This window comes from Drosophila serrata, unplaced genomic scaffold, assembly GCF_035046125.1.
Source record: "Drosophila serrata isolate PLE 108 unplaced genomic scaffold, ASM3504612v1 contig_2, whole genome shotgun sequence".
Lineage (NCBI taxonomy): Eukaryota > Metazoa > Arthropoda > Insecta > Diptera > Drosophilidae > Drosophila > Drosophila serrata.
This window is the reverse complement of record NW_028256900.1, coordinates 251732-279601: the sequence shown is the minus strand read 5'-3', so window position 1 is coordinate 279601 and position 27870 is coordinate 251732. Positions and strand designations below refer to the sequence as shown.

The window sequence follows — 27870 nt, the reverse complement described above, 5'->3', positions numbered from 1 at the left end:
ATATCTCCCCCTTAATACCCAAATTAGCTTCTCAAAAACCAAATCTTATTAAGTAATAAGCTCAATTAGTATTATTAAATATTTTATGGCTAGTTAAATTCGGCAGAAAAGACCGCACATTGCCTAAATCCCTCAATTATTGTATAACGCGGATTGGATATAAAAACCAATCATTTCCTAAGCCCCAACCAACCTTAATAAGCTCCCCGATGTCCCCCGTTTATTTTCATATTTCCTACATTTCCATATTTATATACCCAATTTGCAGTAATGAGGAAATTCGGAAAATCGGATATACGAAAATTCCATTGAAATTACGCTGCATTTCCCGCAATAGTTTTGTCCTTGGTCGCGCAGTAATCAATGTCCTTTTGTCTATTTTTTTTGCTCCTCTCTCCTTGTCGCCTTCTGGTAATTTGACTTGACTTCTTTTTCTATGCCTTTCCTTTCGCCATTTCCACTTTTTTCACTTTTGTTTTGCTTGTCATTTGGTGCGAAACTTAATTAAATTACGACACTCTACCAGTGGCGCGTTTTTATCAGGCTTTTCCTGACGAGTTCAAAGCGCAATGTGTCGCACATCCTGTCGAGGACTTCCTCCTCTGTTTTTCCTCCTATTTTTTATCGTCTTCTTCTAGGCACATACACACACCATGTGTGTGTCGACTGGTCTAATATGCTTTAAATGATGGAATCGATTTGCAAACATTTGATGAGCTTGTCTCAGCGGCGACAGCTGCAAAATCTTTGCCATGATGGTATGCACTGAGGGAAAATAGAAAAGGGATATAGCTTTGATTCTTAATTTAAAAAAATATATATATTTAAATATTAAATATAATACAAACAAATTAATATATAATATACTAATTGTTTTTTTTTATACGACAAATATTTATTTACTACTTAGTAGTATAATATCTATCAGATTAGATACTAGACTAATACTAAAAATATTATTATTTGGTATATTTAATCTAGACAAATCTAGACTAAATCTTGTCTTAAGATCATCTTGTGGTTTTCAGCAAAAAATAGTATTAATTTTTGGTGACTGATTTAAACAATTTGTTTTTGAATTCTTACTTGGTTGGAGTTGGAGTTGGAGTTTTTCTTTAATTATAAACTCTTCCTAAAACAATTAATATTAATACTAAATAAATAATACATTTTGTAGTCACCCTTTCTCTCTCTGTAAAAACGTTGTGGGTGTTCCGAGTATGAAATGAAATTAGCAGGACTCGTGAAATAAGGACAAAACGAGTGGGTAGGCCCAAACTTTTCTTTGTCGTAAAAATGTTCTCGGCTGCGCAATGTTTCCTGAAAAAAAGGTTGCTACAAAACAAAAGCAAAACAAAAATTGATATCTCAAGTGGAAATACATGAACAAATTTATCCCAAAAACCTGATGCTGTTGCTCATATAAAATTTATGAGTTTCATTGACATCTTTTGGCAAAGTTTTATTTACGGATTTTGTTGATTGTTTCAAAAGTTATTGATTTGAAATTTATGGCATCCTGATTTTTCGGGTGAAATTTATAACCCGAACGAAATGGCTGGTTAATTATTCAAGAGGCATTTTTTTTGTTTCAGATTTGATATGTTTAAATTGTGCTTATTAAGCTCAATATTCTCAAGGTGAATTATGGATTTTGGATGCTGTTTTTAAGGGGAATTTAAGTACCTTAAGTGAAAATATTCGTGGGAAAATCTTGGGTCTTGTGAAATTTTAAAAGGAAATACTTTACTGGCATTCGGTCAGAGTTTAAACTCTTTTATTTATCAACTATAATCCGCTTTTTCCTTTGTAGTTTTTAATTTTCCTCGGGACTTTCTGGTTGAGTAAATATTGACAAATATTGATAATATTTCATTACCATCTACCATGCTCGTTACTCTCATCTCCTTTTTCTCCTTTTTTTCTCCCCCCTTTATCCTTGTCAACAATTTTTCCCGTCGTGTTGCCTTCTTTTGGGTCCATTTTTTTATTTTTTATTTGCTGTCAATATGGCGCCGTTTATGACAAACTGTTCGATGATGGCGGCGACAGCTTCGTCCGCCTTTAATCACACCAACACACAATTTTTCTCTTTATTTTTTAGTTTCTGCACTGGGAATAAAATTTCCAAGGTTTTTTGCAAATTAAGTGATTATTTGGGAGGCTTAAAATCTTAAAAAATGTGAATTTTTTTAGGCTTTACATATACAAAAATATATATTTTTGTGGAATAAAGGAATTTCTATCGTAAAATTATATATATTATGGAACTTGTTGTGCTTCAGATACCTAAAGGTTTAATTCTCTTGCAGTTTGAAATTAAATTATAGAATTGAATCAAAATTTATTATAACTAAGCTTAAAAAATCGCATTCTTTGAACTAATATTTAACGATATTTTATATCATATTTTTTTCTGAAAAAATAAACATTTTTAATATTTATAACTAAGCCAAAAAAGCATTAATTTCAATTTGGAAAGCTTTCCCATGTTAGTTTTTAGAAATTTAATAAATCTGCATACCCCATTTAAAATGTAAAAAAATCCATATTTTTGTCATTTTTTTTTTAAATTTAACTATATAAAATGTGGAAAAAATTTTAGATTTTTTTTTCTACCTAAGATAGCTAGATTGACTCGGCTGTTGATGCTGATCAAGAATATATATGATTTATAGGGTGGGAAATGAGTCCTTTACAGAATACAAGCTAAAATTATAATGCCCTGAATATTTGTAATATTTTGGATATAAAAATGACTATTTTCTCCATGTGTTATTCTGGCCTGGTGGAAACTTAATGACTCCATGGCGTGTCTTTAGTGCTCGAGTTAATGTTTCGCGTATTGATTTCGCTCCCTTTGCCTGCAACCTTCCTCAGCTCCCCCCCTTTTCTCTCAGATTCTCAGCTCCCCCCCTTTTCTCCCTCACATTCTCTGATTCTTTGCCACTTCTTGGCAATTTCTCCGCGGCATCAGAAAGCAGCATCCGCAGTGAGTTGGCCAAGTAATTAGGGTTCTTGTAGCGTTGCTGCCTGAATGGCTCCCCAAGTTACGTGCATGAAATCTAAATTTAATTTGCAACTTGTGCCAAAAGCGACACGAAAGGAAAACACACACAAAAATTAAATGAAATATTTCGTTGATGCATGGAGCCTATTGACGTCATTAGCAGAAGAAAGTGTAAAGATAAAGATAAATATAGAAAGCAGATGGTCAAATAGATAGTTGAGAAAATATAATATTGTTTATTAATTGAATAAATTAGGTATCTCATTAACTTAAGGGATTTTTTCCTACAGCAAAAGAAACTCTAAAAGATACAATTAATTATTAGATAAGGCGATCAATCTTTGTTTTAAAATATTCTTAAAAAAATATAAACTTCTGATTATTATAGGAAATCTTAAAAGTAAAAATATCTATTTATTCTTTCCCAATAAAAACCATCTTCTTATGACAATATAAAATTCTATTAAAAACCTTTTAAAAGTCAAAACCAAACACCAAGTTGTAAAATCCAATAAAAGTTACCAGTAATTAAATTCCCCAACAATCATTTAACATTAAACTTTTTTTTTGTACAAATCATGTTTTGCACATTTACCGAATAAAGTTTAAATGTTGGCCCCAATTTGATTTCACTTACAGAAATCCTTACAAAATCAATTTCGCCAACAAAACTTTTTCTACAAAAAATAAAGAAAACAAGAGAAAAACCTCAATTTCAGTTAAAGTTTGAATGCGGCTGCATTTGGGCTTGGCACTCGAGCAGAAAATTTGACATTGAATTAAGGTCTCTTTCCCCCCCCCCCCCACAAACATTTTCATTTCTTCTTTTTGGTTTTCGGTTTCACTTTTTGGCTCACAAAAAAAAGAAAAGAGAAAATCAGGCACATCAAGAAAAGCGAAACCATGGGAAATTACCATAAAAATGCGCAGCACTGGGAAAGATTATCTTTATTTGCAGACAGACGCAGGCAAATCAAATGTGAGTCCTTGAACCTTTTGCCTCCGCCTACCACTTCGCATTTTTTCCTCCCCCCACTTGAGTTTTCCCCACAGTCACATCAGACTAAACACAAAGCCAGCGGAAAAAACAACAAGGAAAATTACAAAACAAAAAATAAAAGAAAACAAGTCAAAAGGTAACCAATAACAACAGGGAGGACTCAGGAGGAGACAACTTCAACCACAAATGACCAACTTAAGCCTCAATTTTGGTCAGTCAAAAAGGAAAACTGGGGGAAAAGTCAAGTGGGGCGTGAATGTGGAGGGTGGGGGGATAGGGAAAACTGTGACCACCTTACTGGCAAATTGCCTGGCTTAAAAATTTAATACCTTTCGCTTATTTGAAAACAATCACAGTTACACTTTCGTTGTTGATTTTTCATTGGCACTCAGAAATAATGTAAAAATAAATGATTTAATAAGAAAAGCCTTAAAAAGATATCTTTAATTATGTAAACTTTGCATGTTAAAAATATGTATTTAAAATTGAATTCTTAGTTTGACATTTAACATATTTTTTATGGTAGACTTTGAGTTAGCAATTGTTGTTTGTAGATAAAACAGACACAGCTCCGAAATTGATGTTTTTCCCCAATTATTATATTATAATAGTAAAAGGTATTAAAATTATAATTCAATAATTTCTTAACACCATCATTAGGCATCGGAAATGTATGATTTATACCTTTTTTATTTACTTTATTAAAGCTTTAACTTATTAAATTATTTATGTGGCGTACCATTTCTTATCTGGTTTTTTATTTAAATAGAAACCTTTAAGGAATTTAATTACTTTACTGATTGAATGTTTATCTTTTTCTTTCTGTGTCGCTGTTTACTGTTTTTCTCGTTTGGCTCGCCTCGCTGTTATTTATTTATATATTATTTGCTTGGCCCACTTACCTGACATCGCATCCCTGTCCCTGGCATCCTTCCGACTTCCTTCCTTCCTGCCATCCTTCCGGTGGTATCTTCTCCTCCCTACCCCTCCCCCCTTCTGGTGACAGAATTCTGGTCATGTGCTGCACATAATTGCATTCAAAGCTCTGCAAAGCCATTGAACCGACCTTCCCCCCCTGCTTATTGAGAGATGCGCGCGGCAAATGACAATAAAAGCGGTTACTCATACGCCCCGTTGTCCATGTGGAAAGTTAGTCATGTAATTACAGGGCGGAGGAAAATGTATAAGGTATTCTTTATGCAAACTTTGAGGTCAAGCTGGTGGACATGGATCTGGCCAATGACAAGTTAAACCTTTGACCAGAAAGTTTTAAGGGAAAATTAAAGTTTTTCCGAGAGAGAAGAAGGGTATTTTTTTTTTACTTTGGTTCATTTTGTTGTGAAAAAGGCAAGATAACTTTTTGTGACGAAGGTTTTTGCACAACTTTAATTTGATTAACTTGGTAAAAGTATATTATTAATCCATTTAAGAGACATACAAGTTTGTGAATAAGCAAAAAGCATAATTATTTATTTTACATTTAAGTGAAATGAAACTGTAGAGTGGTTTTGTTCGTTTTTATTTATTTTTTTATTCAATTGCTTTTCTAGTAAGCTTTTCTTTTTGTAGCTTTAAAAGAAAAGTTCTCTCTTTGCTAATTGATAAATCGATTAGAGAAAAGTACCACTTAGAGCAAAATAAACCCAAATTCAAATGAAAATAAGGCTCGAGAGTGTTTTTTCTAAGAACTTACTATCTTTGTAGTTTCTTTGCGGCATTTCTAATTCCTGCTCATCTCATACCTTTTCTTCTTTAATGACCCACAATTTTCCTTTGGCATTTCCACTAGGTCTCTATTGATTTATGTGGGTTTTATGTTTTGGTGCTCCATTCTTTTCCACGACAACCTTCTAAGCGCGTTCTCTGCCGAATGAAATGAGTGACCAGTGAAAAATCACATAGAAAAAATTGAGGATTTTAAAGAATTATTAAAAGAATTTGAATAGTCCTTTTAATATTTATAAAACAGGGAAAAAGAAAATGGTAAAAACTAAAAGAGATGTCAGAAAACTTCTATCAGTATTTTAAGTTAAGAATATCTTTTGTTTAGTTTTCTTTATTTTATAAAGTTAAATTTTCAATTATTTGTTTAAATCAAGTCAGCATAAAATCTTTTCTTTTCCATACTTCCTAATATTACATACAATTTCCAAAATGCATAATATATTTTTCCCAGTGTGCTATTTACCATGCGGTGGTCATTGTGACAGTTTTGTTTTATTTCACCCTGCCTTGGCAATTGATTTTAGTTTTAGTTGAACGCGAACCTTTGCCAACGACGGCTGAGATATTTTTACAAGTCACAGAAAAATCAAAAATAAATCAAAAAACTATATAATATACCTTCGTCTAAAAACATACGTGTGCGTGGGATAAATTGAATGAAAATCGATTATACGCCACGTTGAACGCAGTCAAAAGTGAAGAAAAAAACAAATTTGCAATCGCGGATTCAATTTAACGCCAGACTTGACTCTATCTTTTGCCTGTGAGCCGTCGGTGGGTAAATCGCAAGAGATATCGAAAGGAAATAAATATATATCTCAATATATGTATATACACGAATCGATGTACCAAATTGAGATGTCCTGTCAACGCCCAACGATTGCCATCAACGATTGCTGCAGCCCATCGTCCGGACTTTGATTGGGACGCAGGCTAATAGGCCGGCATTATCCTTTTACTTGGCCAGGACTTTGGCAGGATGTTCCGCAAACGCAAGCAGCAGCAATTGAGATTGAAACAGCGTCCCGGCGACCGGAAACGGAAATTGTTGTTCTGCATTTTTAACAGAGGTTCGCTGGATAAAAACTCTTCTTCGCTCGTTGTTTGTTTCATTTCTCCTCTCACACTTGAGCAATGAATTTTTAAAGCGTAGGCGTTGCCCAACCCCTTTCTCAATTATCCCTCTGGAAAAAAAGAAAAAACCGAGTGAAGAACAAAAGGTTCTGGTATCCTTTATCCCTGTTTTCTCCCCCCCGCCGAGAAAAGGGTAAAAATAGAGGAATGTAATCACTTGTTGAGTGCCTTTGTTGGCTCCTTTCCTTGTTGTTTCTTCACTTTGGCTAATAGTCGGCCAATTAATTGCGTCTCTGTCTTGGGGGGTTCCGCCGTTGGGGCTATCATTAATCAGGGGCGAAAATTGATAAGCTCAAATGATTTAATAATAAATTAAAATCAAGGGGGTAGCTTAATGGGAAAAACTAATAAGTTTAAAGGAGGGAAAGTGAGCTATAAAGTTGTATTTATAAAAGGATTAGGTATATTTTACAACAAGGTATATATTTTACTATAGATTTAAGGTTGAATTTAGCTTAGTTTTTATTTTAATGCAAAGTCTTTGTTTGTATTTTCAGTAAAACTCTGAAATGCCTTGGTTTTAACTTCAAACAACTTCTAAATATAAATTTCTAATTAAAGTTGCACCTTTTCATACTTCAACATGAAATATTTTCCTCCTCAGTCTCCTTTTTGATAAAATTTAATTATGTGCCTGCCTCAAGACAAACACTGACGGTAATTTTAATTTGATTTGACGTGTCACTCACTTAGTTGTTTGCCCACAAACAAAACAATTCAAGAGCAAACATTATGTGGGCAGCATAAAAAAAAGTCAATGAAGTGGCAAATGTCTGGGATACTCTATAGGTTTTTTGGGATAAACCGATATTTGATATTAGATATATATTTTTATATATTAAGATTTATTTTTATTTTATTTATTTCATATAATTTTCATTTTATTCAAAAGCTTGTTACACTATGAAGGAGTCGTTTCCGACCCTATAAATCATATATATTCTTGATCAGCATCACCAACCGAGTCGATCTAGACATCTAGGAAAGAAAAAAAAATTTGAACTTTTTTTTCAAAATTTTATATGGGTTACAATCAGGAAAAAATACAAATTTTTTTTTATTTTTTACATTTTAAATTGAATATGCAGATTTGTAAACCTAATCAAAACTAACATAAGAAAGCTTTCCGAATTAAAATTAATGCATTTTTGGCCATGTTATGATATTTGAAAAACTGTGATTTTCACAAAAAATGATCATATAAAATTATTGATCTTTAGTTCCTATAAGGGACCTTTTTTATGGGTTTTTGATGATAATTGGTGAAGGAGTCATTTTATACCCTATAAATCATATCATCATATTCTTGATCAGGATCAAAAACTGAGTCAATCTAGCCATATCCGATAAAAATTTAATTTTTTAAAAATTTTAAAAATATTAAAGGTGTTAAAATTAAACAACAAATTGGTAAAAATTTGAATTTTTTCAATTTTAAATTGAGTATGCAGATTTGTAAAACTAATCAAAACTAACATAAGAAAGCTTTCCGAATTAAAATTAATTCATTTTTGGCTTAGTTATGAGTTTTTTAAACTTTGATTTAGTGAACAAATTGTGATATATCGTTAAATATAGATTAAAAAATGCGATTACTTTAAGTTTAGGTATGATCGATTTTCGATTTGATCCCATATTCTAACAACATTTTCTTTATACGTATACCGATAAGTGCATCTAAAAAGCCTTGGCACTCTCAGAATAATTCCCCACTTGCTCATTTGATATTGTTATTTACCTGAGGGGCCCATACAAACACTTAACTTTATTTAACCTGAATTATTCCTGCCATTTCCCCAAACCACCGAATATTCTCTTTTATCTCACCGCCTTTTCTCGCTTTCTTTGCAGGTAAGTTTGACATTGATGGACTGGCTATAAGGTGGAAAATATACGTATGTGTATATATAAATTCTGAAGAATCGGAGGAGACTTTAAGTAAGTGGGTGTATGTCTCTCCAAAAAAATATGCAATGACTTTTGACATTGTCTCCCTCCTCGCGTGTGTGTGTGTGCGTGTGTGGAAAAGCTATAAGTTGGCGGAAATTTGGAAAAGCGTGGCGCGTGTGGGTGTTTTTTTCTGCTTTTCCAAAGTCGCCGCCTCCTGTGGCTTACCGTTATCCGCCCCGCGATGCAAATTAGATTTAGATTTTCACCAAATTTTCCTCACACACACGCGCAGGCACACACACATCTTAAAGTTTGTTGTAAGCTCAAAGAAGAGGGGGGGAAAAGCGAAAGAAAAACAAGTTGTAGGCCTCCTGCGGATGACGGATTTTTCCTGGGGTTTTCCTCTCTTTGAAAATACAGTGGTTTTGCCACACAAACAGAAACTGTTTTTCTTTTTTTTTCGGTTCTGCGACAAAGTCCTAAAAAAACAATGGCAAATTAATGGCAAGTTAAGTGAAAAGTTGATTGCCATTTTCCTTTTTTTATTTAACGCTTTGAAGAACGTTCAAAGGTGTTAAATGAAGCGGCAAAGTTCAAGGGATATTGTGATATTTTTGGACAAAAATACATATGTTTGTTAAGTGAGGAAAATGTGGGGTTTTATATATATTGTCTGAAAGCAAAGGTTAGGACCTGTTTAGGGTTTTTATAACTTTATAGAATTTGTTTTCTTGCTTACATTTTTCTGTATAAAAATATGATAAATTAGAAATTTATTTAATAGTATTTCAGGTGATATTTCAGCCTCCTTAAGATGTGTTTAAATAAGATTTCCTCCTCTTAATTTCCTAATTGTCTTTAGCTTCTCTTGTTTAACTCACCTTATTTATAACTTTCCACATTTTTCCCTATCAAAAATACCTTCACCTCTTCCTGCTTCTTGAGTTTTCTCGCCAATCAAGTGGAAAACAACATTAGCATAAACATTATTCAACATTTAAGCACACACATTTACCTTATCTAAATGCATTTATTCAGGATGTTGCACATATTTTTCATTTCGGGCCAATTTCCATATGCATTTCGATGCTCTCTTTTTTTCCACGGTGCTCACAATGCTCCTGGAAAAAGGATGCTGCACACACACACACACACACACACACACATGCATTATGCAAATGGCGACACTGTAGCTGACGGAGAGAAATATGTGAGAGAAAAAAAGAAACAAGAGCAAAAATAAAAGGGAAAGCAAGCAGGAGCTTATGTGAGAGAAGGCACTGAAAGGGCAATCAGAAAAGCCTCAAAGAAAGTTCATGCCACTTGGTACACTGCAAAATAAAACTGGTTAATAATTTTATAGAATATAAAATAATTTTGTAGATTTCTTTTCCTATTTTTCCTTTTAAAAAACAATTTTTACATACGCTTTTAATTGTTTATAAGATTCTACCATAACCGCCTGCCTTTGATTCCTTTTTCAAGAGTTTAATTGACTTAAACTATGAGTATAATTTATCTTACATACTCAGCAATTTTATTGAGATATTTATGGAATTTTTTCAAGTGTATTGAGTGCCTCCTTTCCACTTAACCCATTGCGTGCCTGGGACAACATGAGGCAACTTAGTTGCCATAATTTGCACATTTTAGCAGCGATGCAAATGCACGCCGACGCATGCCGGCGACAGTTGACCCCTCTTTTCATTTTCCCTGTGCTTCCCTACATTTTCCACCCATTTTCCTCACATTTTCCTCCTTCTACTGCCACATGCAACATGATGATATACGAGGCAAAGCGAATGTTTTTGATAGCCAACGGAAATTGCCAAGCCAAACCAAGAGAAGCAACCAAACATGACAGCAACAAATTCGTAAATATTTTAAAATAAGCCTTTAGCATTCCACACACACAGTGTACTGCACTGAGAGAAAATGACTTCATTGGAAGGGAAAAAATATTTTAAAGTATTTTTACAAACTATTGTTTTAGTCTTTAATTTTCTAAAACTTTGAAACTTGAAAAACAGTAGTTGAAAATGTTATATTAAGCGTTTAGTTACTCTGTGCACTGAAAGAAAAATTACTAGACTTCCTTGAGATATACCTTGAAATTAATTCAAGACTTTGGAGGGGGAAATATATTTCTTTTTAATTTTTTTAAATGGTTTTTTAATATATTTATTATATAAAAATTTTGAAAACTATATTTTTCAGAAATAACACATTTTATATAGTTTTTATATATCAAAATTTACACTCTTTTTGTTATTAACATTTGCGAATATACAACATTATTTTAGGATTTCAAAAAACACAACAATAAATTCCCCACAAACCAAACAATTTTTCCAAATTTTTTTGTGCACCATTTTTTCCTCAGTGTACAAATTTCCCTAGAACCTTTTTCCGCCCAACATTTTTGCTTTTGGCAATTGCTCAAAGCAAATGACAGCAAATAGTAGTAGTCTCTCGGATCTTTATCTGTTTTATCAGGTTTATTTGTTCATTAGGTCATAGTCATACTGTCCGTAGTCGTCATCAGCAATTATCCGGGTACAGTGTTCACTCGCTAAGCGAGTCAACTGAGCTTAGCGTCTCAGGTAGAGTGAGCTGTAGGGATAGGCTCCATAGCCACTGTAGGCGGCATAGGGGGAGGCATAGACTCCGGCCGTGTATCCAGCGGTATATGGGGAGGCGTAAAGGCCGCTCGAGTAGGCGTAGGGCGTGGCAGCTGCCACCACGGGGGCGGAACTGTAGGCGGTCAGGAACTGCGGCTTGGCACAGGCAGCAGCCACCAGAGCGAACAGGCACAAAGCGAACTAAATGGAGGGGAAATGGAAAAGGAAAGGGGAAAGGGGAGTTAAGAGGAGGAAGCCTTTGATTAACCAAAATACATAATTGCCAGGGGGGGAGGGGGTTGGGCTAATAATAATAGTTAAGGAAGCTCAAATATCTAAGATCTCACTTTAAAAGGAGAGCTTTTTGAGGGTTTTGTAACCTAAACACTGTTCTTAAACGTAATTTTTAAATTGTTAAATAATAATAATAAGTTAACAAAGTCTTTTTATATATCTATGAGTTTTAGGATCTTAAGTTCTATAAATTTATATTATTATTTAAAGTATTTAGATATCTTTTTTTCCATAATTTAATGGTAATGGAATATATATTGATCTCACTTTTAATTGTAAAAACGGAATATGTTATTTAAGTTTCCTTTGAATTAAAGTTATAATTCAACACAAAATTAATTTGGTGCTGTTTTATACTTTTTTAAATGAACTTGAAAACTACTTGTTTTGAAAATTATTAAGGTTCTAGAGTTTCGAATTTTTAGATTTTAGTATTTCAAATTTTACTTTATTCTTTTATTTTATAAAAATCGTTTAGCTCTCTTCTAAATAGACTCTATTTTTAAGCGTATTTAGATAAATCTAAAATGCGCTAAAAATGACTTCAGGCATTAAATGCTCATTTAATTCAATTTCACGTCTTAGGATAAGTATTTAAATAATTTAATTTTTTTCGCAGTAATTAAGTTGAATTCTTAGGTATAAAAAGCTTTACATTATGTTCTTAGAATCTTTTTAATTTATTTCGTAATTCACTGAAATTCTTGGGTTCTAACTAGGAAACTTAAATCCTTTTTTTGAGAAACAAACAGTATAAATTTCTATTATTTTAATATTTACATTTTTAATGAACTTTTTTTGATTTAAAAATGTTTTCTATAGTTTTTAATTTGCTCTTGTGAGCTTGTAAGATTCCATTAGCTCTCCTAATCCTTATGTCTTTCCTTCACTTTCCATTATAGGTCCTCAAAGGACTCTAGGGAATATACTCACAAACTTGAACATGTTGAGGTATTGAATTGTTGTGTGTTTTGGCTGCTGATTGAACAGAAACTGATATGATTAAATAGTAGCTAAATCGCCGGCTTTTATAGCAAAAGTTTAGTTTGACGCCGAGTGGGTGGTTCCCAAAAAAAAATACGAAAAATAAAAGGGCAATGGTAGAGGTCACTCTTGACCGTGGCACGTCTGCTCATTTTCTGTTTCTACAGTATTTTTTCTACTATTCTTTTGTTGTTTTTGCCTTTTAATTTGGTTGTTGCTTTTCGGCCAAATGTCTTCGTCTTTATGGCCGCCTTGCGTTGCGTGCATTGCATTCGTAATAAAGCCGTGTTTACCTATGTTTCGTCTGGATATATCTAACAATGAAGCTAGCGGAATAATACAAAATAAAATAATACAAACATGATAAAAATAAGACACAGAAAAACGGAAACTATCTGAAATTCCTTTAGCAAATGCAATTTAACCTTTGGCAATGTTAATTTGTCTTGAGCCAGATTGTCAATTAATATTATGATAGTCAGAGATTTCTTATATATTTTATTTTATTTTCCAAAAAAGGTTTTTCCAAGGAGGAGAAGGACTTGTCTTATTTACCACTTATTCATATTTATTCAACTCTTTAATTAAACTTTGCAAATTTCAGTTTAATATATTGTCGAATTTGTTGTTCAAATCTTTTGTTCTTTATTGATAAAGATATTGATATTGAGCAAAAAGGCAATCATTGACTAGATATATTAAAACGACATTTTTATATGCTTTTTTTTTTAGGTAAATCAAAGTCTTTTAAATATCGTAACTAAGCCAAAAATGCCTTAAAATGAGATCGGAAAACTTTTCTGTGTTAGTTTTTACAGAGCTAAAAAATGTGCATACAGAGTTTTAAATTGTAGAAAAATATTTTTTTTTTGTCAAATTTTAGCAATTTTAACGATGTAACCCATTATAAAATCTTGAACAAATTTCGAAAATTCATTTTTCTACCAAACATGGATAGATCGATTCGCCTGTTGATGCTGATCAAAAATATATATGATTTATCACTGCGTTTAAAGCTTCTGACTTGAATTCGAATACACTGGAAGCGTAAAATACTTCCATTTATTAAGTCGAAGTTTAAATTAAAATTTAGATATGGGGTCTAAGACAATAAGCCAATTAATTGGAAAGTAACACAGATAACTCTAAACCTATGTCTAATTATACTTGAAGAATCTATAGACGTGATATAATTGTCATAATTAAAACTTACCGCAATAGAGGATATACGTTTACCCTTTCCTTATGGCATAATTCCTTCCAGTGTTAGAGTTATATTCTCGGTGACTTCAGTTCCAAGGTATCATCAATGTAAGCTCCTTCCTGGTTATCCAGATGTATTGCATTGATCAGTGTTATTTTTTTGGGATCGAAGGGTAATCACTATCACTACCACTTTCACTTTAGATGTAAACAGGGAGGAGGCTGCAGACCGACTGAGGTCAGCGCAAATGCAGTGCTTCTATTTATAGTCCCCGGAGAAAGAGAAAAGAGAAAGTGAGAGCGGGAGAGAAAGTCATACCTCCAAAGCTAAGCAGAGAGAGATAGAGAGATAGAGCAAGAGGCATCGCTAGAGACACACGGAGGGAGATGGACATACCGAAAGAGAAAAAGAGAGAGAGAGAGCCAGAGAGATAGAGATTCAGAGAGACAGAGTTTATATAGCCTTATATTTTTATTTACATTTTTTATTTGCACAATAAAAATATAAAATAAAAAATCTTTCAAGATCAAAAATTCATTTAAAAATGTGTTAACATTTGTAGAATTTAAAAACAATTAAGTAGCAGTCGCCAATCAAATCTTTTTAATGTGTTTTTTATTTTAATAAATATTTTATTATAGAAATGCACAATAATTCAAATAAAAACAATATTTGTTAGTCAAAACTAGTAAAATTTCAACAAAATTAATTTATATATTAACTTAACTTTTCCATTATATTTTCCACAAATTGCCAGCTAATTAAGTTTCCATATCAAGGACAATTTTCCCTTTATTTCCAAAACTATTTCCACCCCACCCTCTAGACTTTTCCTCCTCCCATTGTTACGCTTTTCCTTAGCTCTGCAAACAATCAATTTGTCAAGTTGTAAAATTAAAGCTGCTTCTTTCCTTTGGAGGGGAAAGAAAGCAAAGAAAGAAAGAAACCGAAATTCTACTTCTTCCTTAGCTTTTCCATCTATTGTTGAATGTTGTGCATTTTGCATTTTAAATACAATATAAATTAAGTTGGCAGCTCTTTGGCATTGAGAACAGCTTTTTCGGCAAAAGATGCTCAGATGCTGAGATGCTGAATGAATGAATGGCAGCCCTTTTATCAAGCTCCTCACAGTTAATTTTACTGAAGGATAAGAAGGAGCAGCCTGTGTGTGTGTGTGCTTGCAGGATGTAAAATTTAGTTGGAAAAGGTCGGGGAAATTTGGGGGAAAAACTGACATTGAAGACGAATTGTTCGCCCGGAATGAAGTGGAATTTACTCAAACCCTGAACTGTGTGCTGATTTAATCTGCGATTACAGATGAAAATGAGAAACTATCTAAAGGTATATTTATATTTGAAAATGAAGGAGATTTTAAAGAAAATTTAAAGGGAAATGAATGCTTTGCTTAGAAAATATGAATTTTTATGATATTTATAATAATAATAAGAATAATATTTAATAATAATAATAAATTACCACTTGACACTTCGAACTAAAGGTGATCTTCAGTCAGTTTAATTCACTTAAAAAGCTTTTGTTAATAAAAATTTCAGCATTGAGTTTGGAAAATTGAGAACAAATATATAAATATAAAATCTGTAAATCAAGCTTAAATGTCACTTGAATAATTATTTTATATAAACTCAAAAATAGTTTATTTATTTATCTAATTTTGTTGTTTAATATTTGTAGCCATATTTTTACTTTTTTACAATTTAAAAATCGCTTCATAGTTTGACAGTCCCTCTAACATTTATTCTCGCATGCTACAAAATATGTAGCACTGCTTGAAAGCCAGTTGCTTGAAAACCCTCAGTTGTGTTAAAACTGTCTTTGTTTTGCGCTCTCTTTTCGTTTTTTTGCTTTTTGTATTTTGTTTTTGTTTACTGCGAGCCTGCGCTTTTCGTTTGCCGGCATTTTTCCTCTCGGTTTCCTTCCACTCTCCCCCCCTCCCCTCTCTCTCTTTTCCTACTCCACATATTACATGCTTCCGTTTCCCGTTTACTTGTACTATATAGTTTTGTAGTATTTACTATATATAAAAGCGGATTCTGTATGTAAATTTATGGGTGTGCGTGTGTGTTTGGCGTTTGGGTTCCAAAAATGAAAACAAAAATAAATGAGTTCTGTGTGGGTGTTGTTGTTGTTGTTTTAATTGTACAGAGGGAAAGCAATATAAAGAATATCAGATAAAGAAAAAAATAAAAGATAGAATAAATAGATAAAAAAGATAGTAAAGAATATTTTAGTAATTTATCATTGGATTTTAATATAACTTTAAGATGGAATAGATTTTGAGCTTAATTCAATTTTATTTGATATTATTTCTGAACTATTTAAAAATGAAATCATAGTTAATTAGTTTAAAGGTTTTAAAGAGTCATAAAAATCAACTTGTATTTAATATATTTTTAATTTGATTTTTATTATTATTTCTCTCTATAAAAGGTTCTTTAAGTTATTCCCGCCTTTAAAGTCTAGTCTTCACTGTACTTGGGCTTTTATAGTTGGGCCTAAAAATAGTAGACGCCGCAGCCACCACTTGAGAAAATTCTTGTAGAGCCGTTTTTGGGAAATTCCTTGCCGGAAAAGTTAAATATGGCCAAAAAGAGATTTTCTTCGCGCTTCTGTTTATCCACTATTGTGTGTGTGTGTTAGGAAAAACAAGGTGAAATTGCTTTTGAAGAGCTCCTCTTGTTTTTCTTAGGCTTTTCCCTCCCTCCGGAAAATGATTGCTTCATCAGGGAACTTAAAAAATAAAAGTTTGTGAGGGATTTGGATATTTTTGTTTATTTTAATTTAGTTAATGTGGAATTCCAATTGATTTTTAATAGTTTTCGCCACATTTTCCAGACTCTCTCTGTCTCCCTGTTTTTGTTTTCCTTTCTTATTGTCAATTTATGGGCTTTGAGTGGGTGGAAAGTGGGCGGTCATATATACTATATATCCGTACGTGTGTGAATTCCAAATCAATTGGAAAAGTTAATTCAATTTAGTTCACATAATTAAGAGCAAAAGCTTCCTCTGTGAGAGAGCAGACAAAACACAGGTTAATTTAAGTGTAAACATTCACTTGATTAAGCAAAATAGATTGGAAACTTATTAAATTAGGGAATGGGAGGTATAAAATTGATTATTAATTATTATTTATTTATGGGTAATTTGGGTTGTGCTCCCAGAAATAAATTTAAAACAATAAAAGTCTTCTTTAAAAATCGTTTCTTAATTAAAATAATTTTTTACACTATAATCATAAATATTGAATAATTTACTACATTTTATAACTTAAATAACAGAATACTTAACATTATCAAATAACTTTTAAGTTATATATAGTATTTAATTTAATTGCCTAGAAATAATAACTAGTATTTTTTTTATTACAAAGTACCATAAAAACGAAGTTTAAAATGTAAACAAGTAAATATATTTAATTACTACGCTCCCGGCTGTTAATTCGGAATGTAAATTAACATAAAAATGTTAATGGATCGCAGACCGCGCAAATGAGCGAATTTGTTTTTATAGGCGGCGAGAGGCATTTCTGAGCAAAGCCAATAAGGTCTTACTATTCGCAGTCGGCCGGCAATTCTCTCTCTCTGTCACTCTCTTGGATTCCACACACGTTCCACACAGTGCAGAGCCGCATTCTAGAGATGTTGGATATTTTAATATATTTAGTATAAAAAAAAACAATAATACTATAAAATATCATTTTAAATTATTGATATATTTTCAACAACCCTAATCAAAATACTTGCTGCATAAGTTACCCAAATAGTCAATCTGTGACAAGTATCCATGTCTGTAAACGTGTAAAATGGCTTTCTGGACGAATAAGATGTAAAATGTTAAATGACAGCAAGTTTTCCAAAACATTGATAATATCAAAAAATGTAAATAAATAATATCGCAACATCGATATTTGGTCAAACAAAATATCACGAGAGAAAAAATATCGATACGCTCGACAACGCGTTCCACAGTCTCAAAACCTATAAATACGAGTGCACAGCCGCATTCGGCAAAAAAATTTTGTACGGTAAAAAGAAAACAGCGGCGGACAGAAGGAAACGTAAACAGCCGCGAAACGAATGGATATTAGTTCCGAATTAAGTTAAATTTCGTAAATTTCCCGGATTTTGTGTTAATTTAGTTTTCGTTGTTAGATTCGCCGCCTTTTTTCACAGTTTCGTTGTGTGTTTGCGTCTTATTTATGTTGTTTTTCGTGCGGCGCGTCGTCTCTCGCGCGAGTGTGTGTGTGTGTCAGTGAGCGTGTGTTTTGCGCGAGTATGTGTAGTGGCCAGCGTACGTCAGTTTTGCTTTTAATAAATTATTAGTAAAAATTGAAAGAAGAAGAAAGAAATATAAGCAAGAAGAAGGTATAAGCAAAGTATAAATATATTATAAACCAAACGATAATCAACAAGTGCAAGTGCGAAATAAAGCAAAGAAAGCCGAAAAGCCAAAAGTAAACAAAATGTGCTGAAGAAGAAGCAGACGTGAGAAGTAGCATCCAAAGAAAAGGAAAACGAAGTAAATAGTGGTTTAAAATGTTCGTAAAAATTGAATATCTAAATGGAAATAAAAATCATTCCGATCGAAGATCGAGACAAAGTGCAAAAGGCAACAATATATGTATAAAAAAAACAACAAAAACTACGAAAGTGCCCAAAAGGAAAATCCGGTTTTACAACTTCTCTACCTCTCTCTGTCCCACTGCTCTCTCCCGCCCTCCCTCTCTCGCTCACTAGTTCGCTCTCAGTTCAGAAATTTTTTAAACAAATTCCTTTGCCCAATTTGTTGTTGTTGTTGTATTTTCCCAGTGAATTCATTAAACAAACAAAGCAAAGTTAGAAAACATGGAAAGTAGTATGTAAATGCATAACAACAAATAAATAATGATTAAACAATCAACGGAGACAGGTGTTTAAGAGAAAAGGGAATACAAAAGAATTAGAAAACTATGCATTTTTGGTGTGAATTTGTGTACAGTGAAGGCTCGGAAAGTGAAGGTTTAATATAAGTAATTATTTTCTATATAAAAATCAACAAATAAACCAATTATTTTGTGTGCAAAGTTCCTAAATAATAATTCTTAAAGCACAATATGGTGAAATTCTCTCTATACTCTATAGAGAATTTACAGTATTAATAAAAAATTCAAATAAAAGACACCATCTTATATTCATCGTTAAAAAGTGAAATCAAAAATACAAAACAATATTTCAAGACGGAAAAGAGAGGTGGCCATAAAAATAGCATAAACAGAATATAACAATAAACCATGCAAAATAAACAGTTAGCTGCCGGCTTTTTTCGCTCTCGTTGAATAAACAAAATACTTTACAGTTTAATTTTGTGGCAGCTGTTTTTTGTGTTAAACACAAGTATGGAAAATACATTCATGCATAAATAATTGAATTTCTTTTGCACGCTCGCTAAATGCGATTTCCACACGAAAAATGTGGGAAATATTTAACGCAATCGGAGTTATTCGTGCCTTATCTTATCCGCAACAACACGATTTTAATGATGGTGCAATTGAAAAAATAACAGAGAAATGTGCTACAATTGCTTCCTTATCACAAAGGTATTACGTGCTGGAAACAGATAGTGTACGGTAATGGAATAGGGCGACGGGGGTGGTGTATTTAGCTGGTGAAGGAAATTACACATTTCATTATTTCCTCTTATTCTTTTTTTCTGCAACCAAATATTTTCATCTACTTACAATGTGTGTCTAGACGGGATTTCTTCTTTTTTTTATATTTTCATGCTGAGGAAAAGTCTGGTAGTGTGTGTATACTACGAGATTTTTGCACCCTCTTCTACACTGCTGACTCTTTGGGATGCCTTTACTACTTTTTGTTGTGCTCCAGACTTCAGTTTACTCCACTTTACTCCAGACTTTCGACCCCATGCTCCATCTTCTTCTGCTCCTCTTCTTGCCACCGCCCACACATAATCCCACACCCACCCCTCTGGACGCAGCATCCAGCAACCCCAAAAAAAAAGAAACGCATTCTCTTGGTCCCTTTTATTGCCCTTACAGTGGAACATGACTAATTAGAACTGAGATCTGTGCGGAAAGAAATATTTTAAAATAGTTACTGTGTGTGGAAATATTTTATTTAAATTTTATATAGTATTTTCTTTGAAAGAATTAAGTTCTTTTGAATTTCTAAATGTGTTTCTATTGCAAGTAATTTAATTTTGTAGTTGTTATTTTTAACTACAGTTTTGGTAAACATTTTACGGAACTGTTATTTATTCTAATCGAATAATATAAATAAATAAATTTTTCATTATTTCTGGTAGTTATAGTTCCGAACCAAACATATTGCATAAATTCTAAACCCTGTTTTTAAATCCATTTCCTTTAACAATTCAAAAATTTTAACATTTTTCCCATTTTTAACGTTATAGTTTGTTTTAAAATATATTCCGATTTTTTATAGAGTTCACAAACAAGTTTTCACTGTACTTACTAGTACTTATTTTTTGTTTGTAGACGCCGTTTGCGCGCAAATTTAAATTTATGCGAAAATTCTATATGCTTGTGTGTGTGTGTTGTGGAACGCACTAACTGCGCCACCCTCTCCCTCTCCCTCTCTTTTTTGCTCTTTCTCGGCTCCCCACATCTCTTCTCCGCTTCTCTGGGGGAGCACAAGTTTTCAGCCGCCACAACAACAAAAACAACAAATCTTCTCCACCGTTCGTTTTGCTGTTGTTGTTTTTCTGTCCATTGGTTTCTGCTGTCTGCTGCTGCTGCTGCTGCTGTTTTGCTTTTGCTTTTGTTGCTTCTGTCGTTGCACTGCCAGACAGAGATGCCAAACTCAAAGAAGCGATAGATAGAGACAGCGGCTGGCTTCTTCCTCCATTTCCATTTCCATTTCCCACTTCCACTTCCACAATTGTGGAATTGTGAATTGTGTTCCATTAGCAGCAACCCCGTACACTTGTACCGCACAGTACAGTGAAACGAAGATTAATGTAGAAGCGATGCTGTTACAATGACGTTTTTAGGGGGAGCTTTAAACTTAAAAATATTCAGGATATCAGAAATTTATTGATTTTCATAATAGGATTATCTGGAAACGAAGTATTATTTTGTACTTTCGTTCCATAAGGAAAATTTAAAATATATCTAAATAGTATCATTAAAAATTTTTATTTTATTATTCCCCTTAAATTTCTATAAATTAATTGATTTACTACTTGCTAAATAACTTTAAAATAATTACTTTAAATTAACAAAGTAATCGATTTTAAAACCATTAACTTGTTAATTTCCCACCCCTAATGGTTCTAATGGTTTTCGTACCACTGTGCGAGGTTAAAGCGACAGCTGCTGGTCAAAAGAGTTGATTGTTGTTGGTTTTTGCTGCTGTTTCGGTTTCTGTTTTGTTGTTTGTTGCTGCCTCCGTTTATTCCTTCACCTCCATCTCCCCATCTCCTTGCCTATCGCCGTCTTTTTTTTGGTCTCTCTTTGAGTTTTGGCAAATTTTATTATCCAAAGTCGCGTGTGCCTGGAAGTTGTTATTATTGTTACTTTTGTGTTTTATTTTTTCGGTTTTTACATATGGCTGTATGTTTTTTGTTCAATAACGAAACAAAGTTCTTTTTCCCCATCGAGTTTTTCTGTATTTTTCGAATTTTTGCTCTTAATTGGATTTGATTGCCTTTTGGCTGTCGGCGGCGCCGCCTCTCAAACGAAAAATCCATGAATCTCTGAGGTTTTTTTTTTCGCTGCTACACAAATCGCATTAGTTTTTGTTGTTATTTTGTTCCCAACGCTTTCCTTTCTGGTCTCACATTTATTTTGGATTTTTTTTAGTCTATTGTTTAGATTTTACAGGGGAAATTCAATAAAAGGGAAATGGAAACTACTATTTTCTTTAATAAAAACTCTTTGAATTTTTCTTAAATGTTAATTTTAATGTTTTTAATTTCTAATTATTCAATTAATTGTTAATAATTATTTGAGCTTGCTTTCTAAGTCAAATTAAATGTTATGTGGGCCTACAATTAAACAAATAATAAAACTACAATAACTATAAATATTACAATATTTTCCAAGTTTCACTGTAATTCAATTATTGTTTTTTTTTCGCACAAAGCCAGAGTTGCCCCAAAAAAATAGTAGTACAAAAATAAAAGTCGGGCCTCCCTCTCAGGCCTTCTCTCTCGCTTGCTCTCTTGAGAATAAAATCGCTAAACTACTGAACTGTAAATGAGGTTCAATGAACTTGCCACAAAACCGAGAGCGAGTGAGACAGCATACGGGTGAGAGCGAGAGGCGGATAGCCGCTCTTTGTTGGAGCTTTTTCCTCATATATATATATACTTTTTTTTTAATATGCGCCTGCTGCTGACGCTGCAAGTTGCAAGAGCGCCGTTCCACATGTGCAATGTGCAATATGCAATGTGCAATATGTTGCATCCCCCCTCATAGCAACATCCCCATGTACCCCACATTTCCGCCCCTTTTTCCCCGCCCCCCTGCAGTCAACGCATTTGCTAATTTAATCGCTTCTCTCTTTCGTTTTTTTTTTGCATTTGCACCAATGGACGCTCGTTAAAACAAATGTTGTCTGCATTATAAAAAAAAGTTTCTTATTGTTATTTTTGCCACTGCAGATATGAAAAGGAATCGGGGAAAATAAACGAGAAAAATATCCTTAAAGGTATTACACAGGGATTTATGTAAAGTTGAATAAAAACTTAGAATAGCTTGAGTTGTTGTTGTAATTTTCAACTGGTACAAGGGGTAAGCTTGCTAAATGTAGCGGTTATCTAGTTTTAGATACTGATAAGGAATCACTGGTTCTTTGCTATAACATCTTTTTATGGAATCTCTAAAGATATTTCACTTTGATTAAAGTCATAAATTAATTTCAATATCTCAGCATCCCTTGTGTTGTCCTTATAATTCCTAACAAGTTCTGACTGCAATCTCTCAAGATATTTATATTATTAGCCTGCTATGGCTACTAATTAACTTTCTTCCTCATTGAAAAGCTGTATATCTGCTTTCATCTTAACTTAAAATATTAAAGAATATAAAAAATATTCATATAGAATTTATTTGATTATAATTTTCTTTCGGTGCACCTATTGTGCCACATTCTACGAGTATTTCCCCAACTCCCCCCATTTTTTCCCCCACTTCCTGAGCTCTCTTCAATTCGCGCCTGGCCGCCTTTTTAATGTGAGTCGCGCGCCAAATCCACAAAAAAGTAAAAAACTGAATAAAAAAGTGAAACAAAAAAAAGTTAACTAACTGCCGACTCAAAACAGAATCGAAGCTAACGAGCCAAAAGTCAGTGCACTGGAACAACCAACAAATAAATGTATATATATGAAACAGAAATAGCAAGCCACACGGACCACAAAAGCCTAGTTACAGTTACTTTTAGCCAAGATTTTCAACCAACTCTGTGTTCTGGCTACCAATTTTCTCAGTTTTTTGTTTATTTTTGTATCTGTATGGACTTTTTGGGGCAGCAAACCAAGCAAGAAATTAAACATAAAAATATAAAATATAGAAAAAGTTTTTTGTAATGGGTGGCCATAAAAAATAGGCTTGAGGGATTTTCTTTTAAAGAGTATAATTATAAAGAGGATGTTTTTCAGTTGATACAAATATTTAGGTGTCTTTTTAAATCAAAAAAGGATGGACAAATATTTCAAAAATAAATATTCATATTGAATATTCAATTTTTAATCAATTTAAGAATGTATATTAAAAAGGGTAATAAAAATAGTTGAAACAAATCATTTTTCATAGAAATATCAACGACATATCAATTCTTATATATTTATTAACCTTTTTAATTATTTTAAAACTCTTATAATTGTTTTAACTTTAAAATACCATACAAACGGTGTGCTGAAATATTTTCTTTATATATTTTTCAAAATAAATTTGCTTCCTAGAACAAGTTCAAAGGGAAAACAAGTTCAACGCATAAATACAAAAAAATGCAACGAATTAAATTTAAAAAAGGGAAGAATGAAACGCTTTTTGAATTTCAATTCGCCGCAGTAATAATCTTCTGTGGCGGCTTCTTCGTGTTCTTTTTTATATCATTTTCTTTATTTTTTTGTATTCTTCTGGAATCCCTTGTCCCAGCTGCTGATGTCGTGCCGGGTTTATTATTATTTTTTTCTTCGATTTCTTTTTTTCGTCGACATTCCCTTTTTGTGTGTATCCTGTCGTCATCATCATCATCATCTTGCCTTAATTCCGCTTACCTGTGCACTTTGCCTGTCGTTCCTCTCTCTCTCTCTTCCTCTTTTTTCCCTACCTTTCCTTGAGTTTTTATCTTTTGTCTGGGCCTTCCAACTGAACGAAGTTTTCTACCTGCGAGTCCCAATATGCATTCTAATAAGATTTCCTTTAACCCGAGCTGCCAACTCGTTGCCATTTGACCTTGCTACACAGAGAATAAAGTGGGGTGCTTTTACAAGAAATGTTTAAATATAATTTTAAAATGTATATAAAAGTTATAAACATTTTTATAGACCTTAAATCAAGCTAGAAATCCTAGATTTAACAATTATTTCATCATAAGTTTTCATGTTCTTTCTTAAGAATTTTTAAAATATTAAAATAGGGTCATAAAAATAATATTTATTTCAGTGTTTTACTCTTGACTATGGAAATGGTTGGAAAATGTTTAAAGGCTCCAGGGAAACTTTTGGCTTTCCGCTTGAGTTTGAGTTTCAGTTTGTTTGAGCTGTGAAAAGGATTTGTTTTCACTAGTGAGATTTAAATGCATTTTCCCTGCTTCGTTTTGTGGTGGAGTTTTTGTTCTTTTTGTTTTGATTTTTCCAGGGATTTTTTATATTTTTTTTATTCCCAACTTTTTCACAATGCATTTGCTTTGAGCCTTTCTGGAAATAATCCCTTAACCTTTAAATGGAACTTACTTATATTTTCTAAGAACTATATGCCTTGCAAATCCTTTTCTGTTTATTAAATATTAGTTTTGGAATATATTTTGTAATCAATAGCTATCAGAATCCCTTAAATATTTTATAATTATTAATTTACAGACTCATTTCCTGATAATCTAAATCTTTTAAACCCTTTCCTTATCAGTAAAAAGCCTGAAAATTGGCTTTCCAAGTAGCTGGCTTAACCCCTTCTGTTGCTTAACCCTCTCTCGGCTTGGTTACACTCGATTTCCCCACGGACACTTCAATTTGAAGGGGCATCTCCTTGTACTCCAACAACCCCCACTTTTTGCCTGTTCCTTTGTTGCCTTTGGCCATCCTTCAGAGGCATCCTTGAGAGGAGTTTCCACATCCCACATCCCACCTTCATCTCCAACCCATGACCAAACGCAGTAGCAAGTTTCTGTCTCGCTTTAGCTTCTTTTGTTTCAAGTTTCAAGTGGTGCAGTGGTGCACACAGTGCACAGTGATGATGCTCCATTTCCTTGGATGGATTTCCATCTACTCCATTAGTGTGTGTATATGTGTGTGTACGGCACTTTTCCCCTGGATCTTTTCCATACATCCATCCATCCATCCATCTTCACCAGCTGTTGGCAATTGCAACGTTTTTGATGATGACAACGACAAGTGGTCCAGAGTTTGGTTTTTGGCTTCGGGTTTGTATGTTTTTACTGCGGCTTTTGTGGCATTTGTGTGTGAAAATGCTTTGGCTGCATTTTCAGTTAATTTTCTCGAGGCGAAAAGCAGTGCCAGAAATGTTGCTCTTGATTATGCTATTTTATCAGTGCCAAAAAATGGGTGTTAAAGTCGTTTGAGAAAATGGTGGAAAAGTGTGCCAATTTCACTTTGCTTTTGGTTATCTTAACTAGAAGAATTTATAAATTGGGTTTTGTGGTCTTTATTTTGCTTATAAATTGAAAAAGTAATAGAGAAATTGAATAAAACAATTGAATGAATTTAAAAAATATAAAATGGTAAAGAAAATGAAGGCTATATTAAATGAGTAATAAAATCCAATACAAACATTTAAATAAACCATAAAAACAACACCTCAGCGTGTTATAAAATATATTAAAATATATTCAAAGTGCTTAAAAAGTGGTAACCAACCGGATTTTCCTTGGGAAACTTTAATAAAAAATGCTGTGACAATATAAAATTAATAAAAACAAAACATTTAAAATGTCAGATTAGATCTAGATTCTAGACGATCTAAAAGAGAGTGCTAACTATGATATAAATTCTCATACCATGTTGCCTGGATTGCTGGAGTACTTACCGGCGACATGCAACATGCAACATGCCCGCTAAACCCAACACCTGTTTTAATTGCAGCAATTAAGCCACCGAAACAAAAGTGAAACCCTTGAAAAAGTGACACAAGAAAAGTGAAGTGCGAAACAAGGAAAAAAAGCAAAGGAAAAATATACAAAAAAGTAAAGAAAAGTGGGAAAACCCACGCACACCGGCGGCGTGTTAACCGCCAATTAGTTGTTTGTCACGTGACAATGAGGGAGTGAGTAACGGTGGCAACAACATGTCGCTGAGGAGCAACAAGTTGCAAAGCCAACAGTCGACGGCCAGCAACAATAGCAACAGTAGCAACAGCAGCAACATCACACTGCAACAGCAGCAGCAGCAGCTGCAACATCCACCGATGGCCTACCAGCAGCAGCAGCAACAATTGCTGCAACAACTGCAGCAGCAGCACAAGTTCCAGGCCCAGGCACAGCTTACCCAAAGGGGCAACATTGGGAATACCAGTCGGAATAATTTGGCCACCTTGGTGGCAGCCATCAATGGACACGATGGTGGTCAGAACTCACCCGGAGGAGGAGCTGGAGCTGGTTATCAACTGTCGCCGGCTGCTGCAAGTAGGGTGGCTCATGCCCCACCACACTCGCCACTGGGTCCACCCTCATACTCAGCGGCCACGGCTCAGTCGGCCTTTAGTTACTATGGCCAACATCAGCTCAATCACAGCTACCAACAGCAGCAGCAACAGCAGCAGCAGCAGCAGCAATTACCACCTCCCGATCTCACCGACGGCATCGATCATCCATCTGCCCAATCGGCCACGCCACCAGATTCCCCCAATGCCCATGGTCAGTCCCAGTCGGGGAATGGTCAATCGGAGCTCGAGCAGCAGCTCTGTGTGGTGGCCAAGATGCAAAAGTCGGTGACCATCACCGTAACCCCACAGCGGAGCAACTCCATGGATTACCTCAACTTTGAGGAGAAACGTCAGCTCATAGCCTCGTCCTTGTCACTGTCGGATATTTTGCACAGCAGCAACAACGCCCAGCAGCAGCAGCAGCAGCAGCAGCAACATCAGGCGCTCAAGGACGGCTTGGTCCTCAATGGGGGGCAGTGCGGTAAGTTGGTCATGAAATTACACTAAGGGAATATAAAGGGAAAAATCTATTAAATATAGATTCCTTAATAAATAAGTTTAAGGGAGAGTCTTTTCATATTTCTATAAAGCATAAACAGCTTTAAATATATTGCAAGTTTAAGAAATATATATTTCTTTATAAATAATCTTCAGAAAGAGTCTTTTTTATATTTTTAAAGCATAAAATACATTAAGTATATTCCAAGTCTTGTTGGTTTAATACAAATTAAGGCCAATCTAAACACCAATATTTATTCTGGGCATATTTTAGCTTACATTTTGCTTACATTAAACCTTTAACGACCTTACCTTGTTCTAAAAATATAACCAAAAAGTTCAAAGGCCGTGTGCAAGCCAGACTTTTTAATGGGGCGAGACTGTTTACTTAATTTGGCGGATTGGGTTTTTAAAAGAATTTAAATTCCATCTGAAATAAGTTAGCATTTTTGATTCAATATAAAACCAATTCATTTCAATTGAATAACATTTTCTTTAGTAAGGGAAGAACCTATTAATATGATAGTAAATTTATAAATTATTTAAAAAGTCAGCTAGATGTCCTAATAATTCAACAAGTTACTTACTTAATACAAATGTATCTTTTGGATTTTTATTAATTCACCCAATATCTTAAGTAGTTTAGCT

The 27870-nt window shown here is 33.6% G+C and overlaps 2 protein-coding genes across 23 annotated transcripts in view; one reads left to right on the top strand and one right to left on the bottom strand.

Annotated features, from left to right (window-relative positions):
• LOC110177593 (uncharacterized) overlaps nucleotides 1–27870 on the top strand; it is a 129244-nt gene that overhangs the window by 8371 nt on the left and 93003 nt on the right. For 5 of the 22 annotated variants that reach the window (XM_086834622.1, XM_020944382.2, XM_020944381.2 and 2 more), the window contains exons 1-2: nucleotides 17847–18417; nucleotides 26166–27205. The exons of 5 other annotated variants lie outside the window; for them this stretch is intronic. In XM_086834622.1, the coding sequence (XP_086690748.1) occupies nucleotides 26368–27205 (838 nt within the window). In that variant the 5' untranslated portion in view covers nucleotides 17847–18417; nucleotides 26166–26367. Of the gene's footprint in view, nucleotides 1–6247; nucleotides 6806–7366; nucleotides 7527–17846; nucleotides 18418–19176; nucleotides 19456–26165; nucleotides 27206–27870 lie in introns of those variants that run through there. 12 more of the 22 variants (XM_086832551.1, XM_086831551.1, XM_020944379.2 and 9 more) reach the window with 8 other exon arrangements.
• LOC110177598 (uncharacterized) lies at nucleotides 9831–12619 on the bottom strand. Its single transcript, XM_020944393.2, has 2 exons — nucleotides 12608–12619; nucleotides 9831–11581 (listed from the first exon to the last, which is right to left on the bottom strand). Exons 1-2 carry the CDS (start codon nucleotides 12617–12619, stop codon nucleotides 11351–11353), a joined length of 243 nt encoding a protein of 80 aa, XP_020800052.2. The 3' UTR covers nucleotides 9831–11350.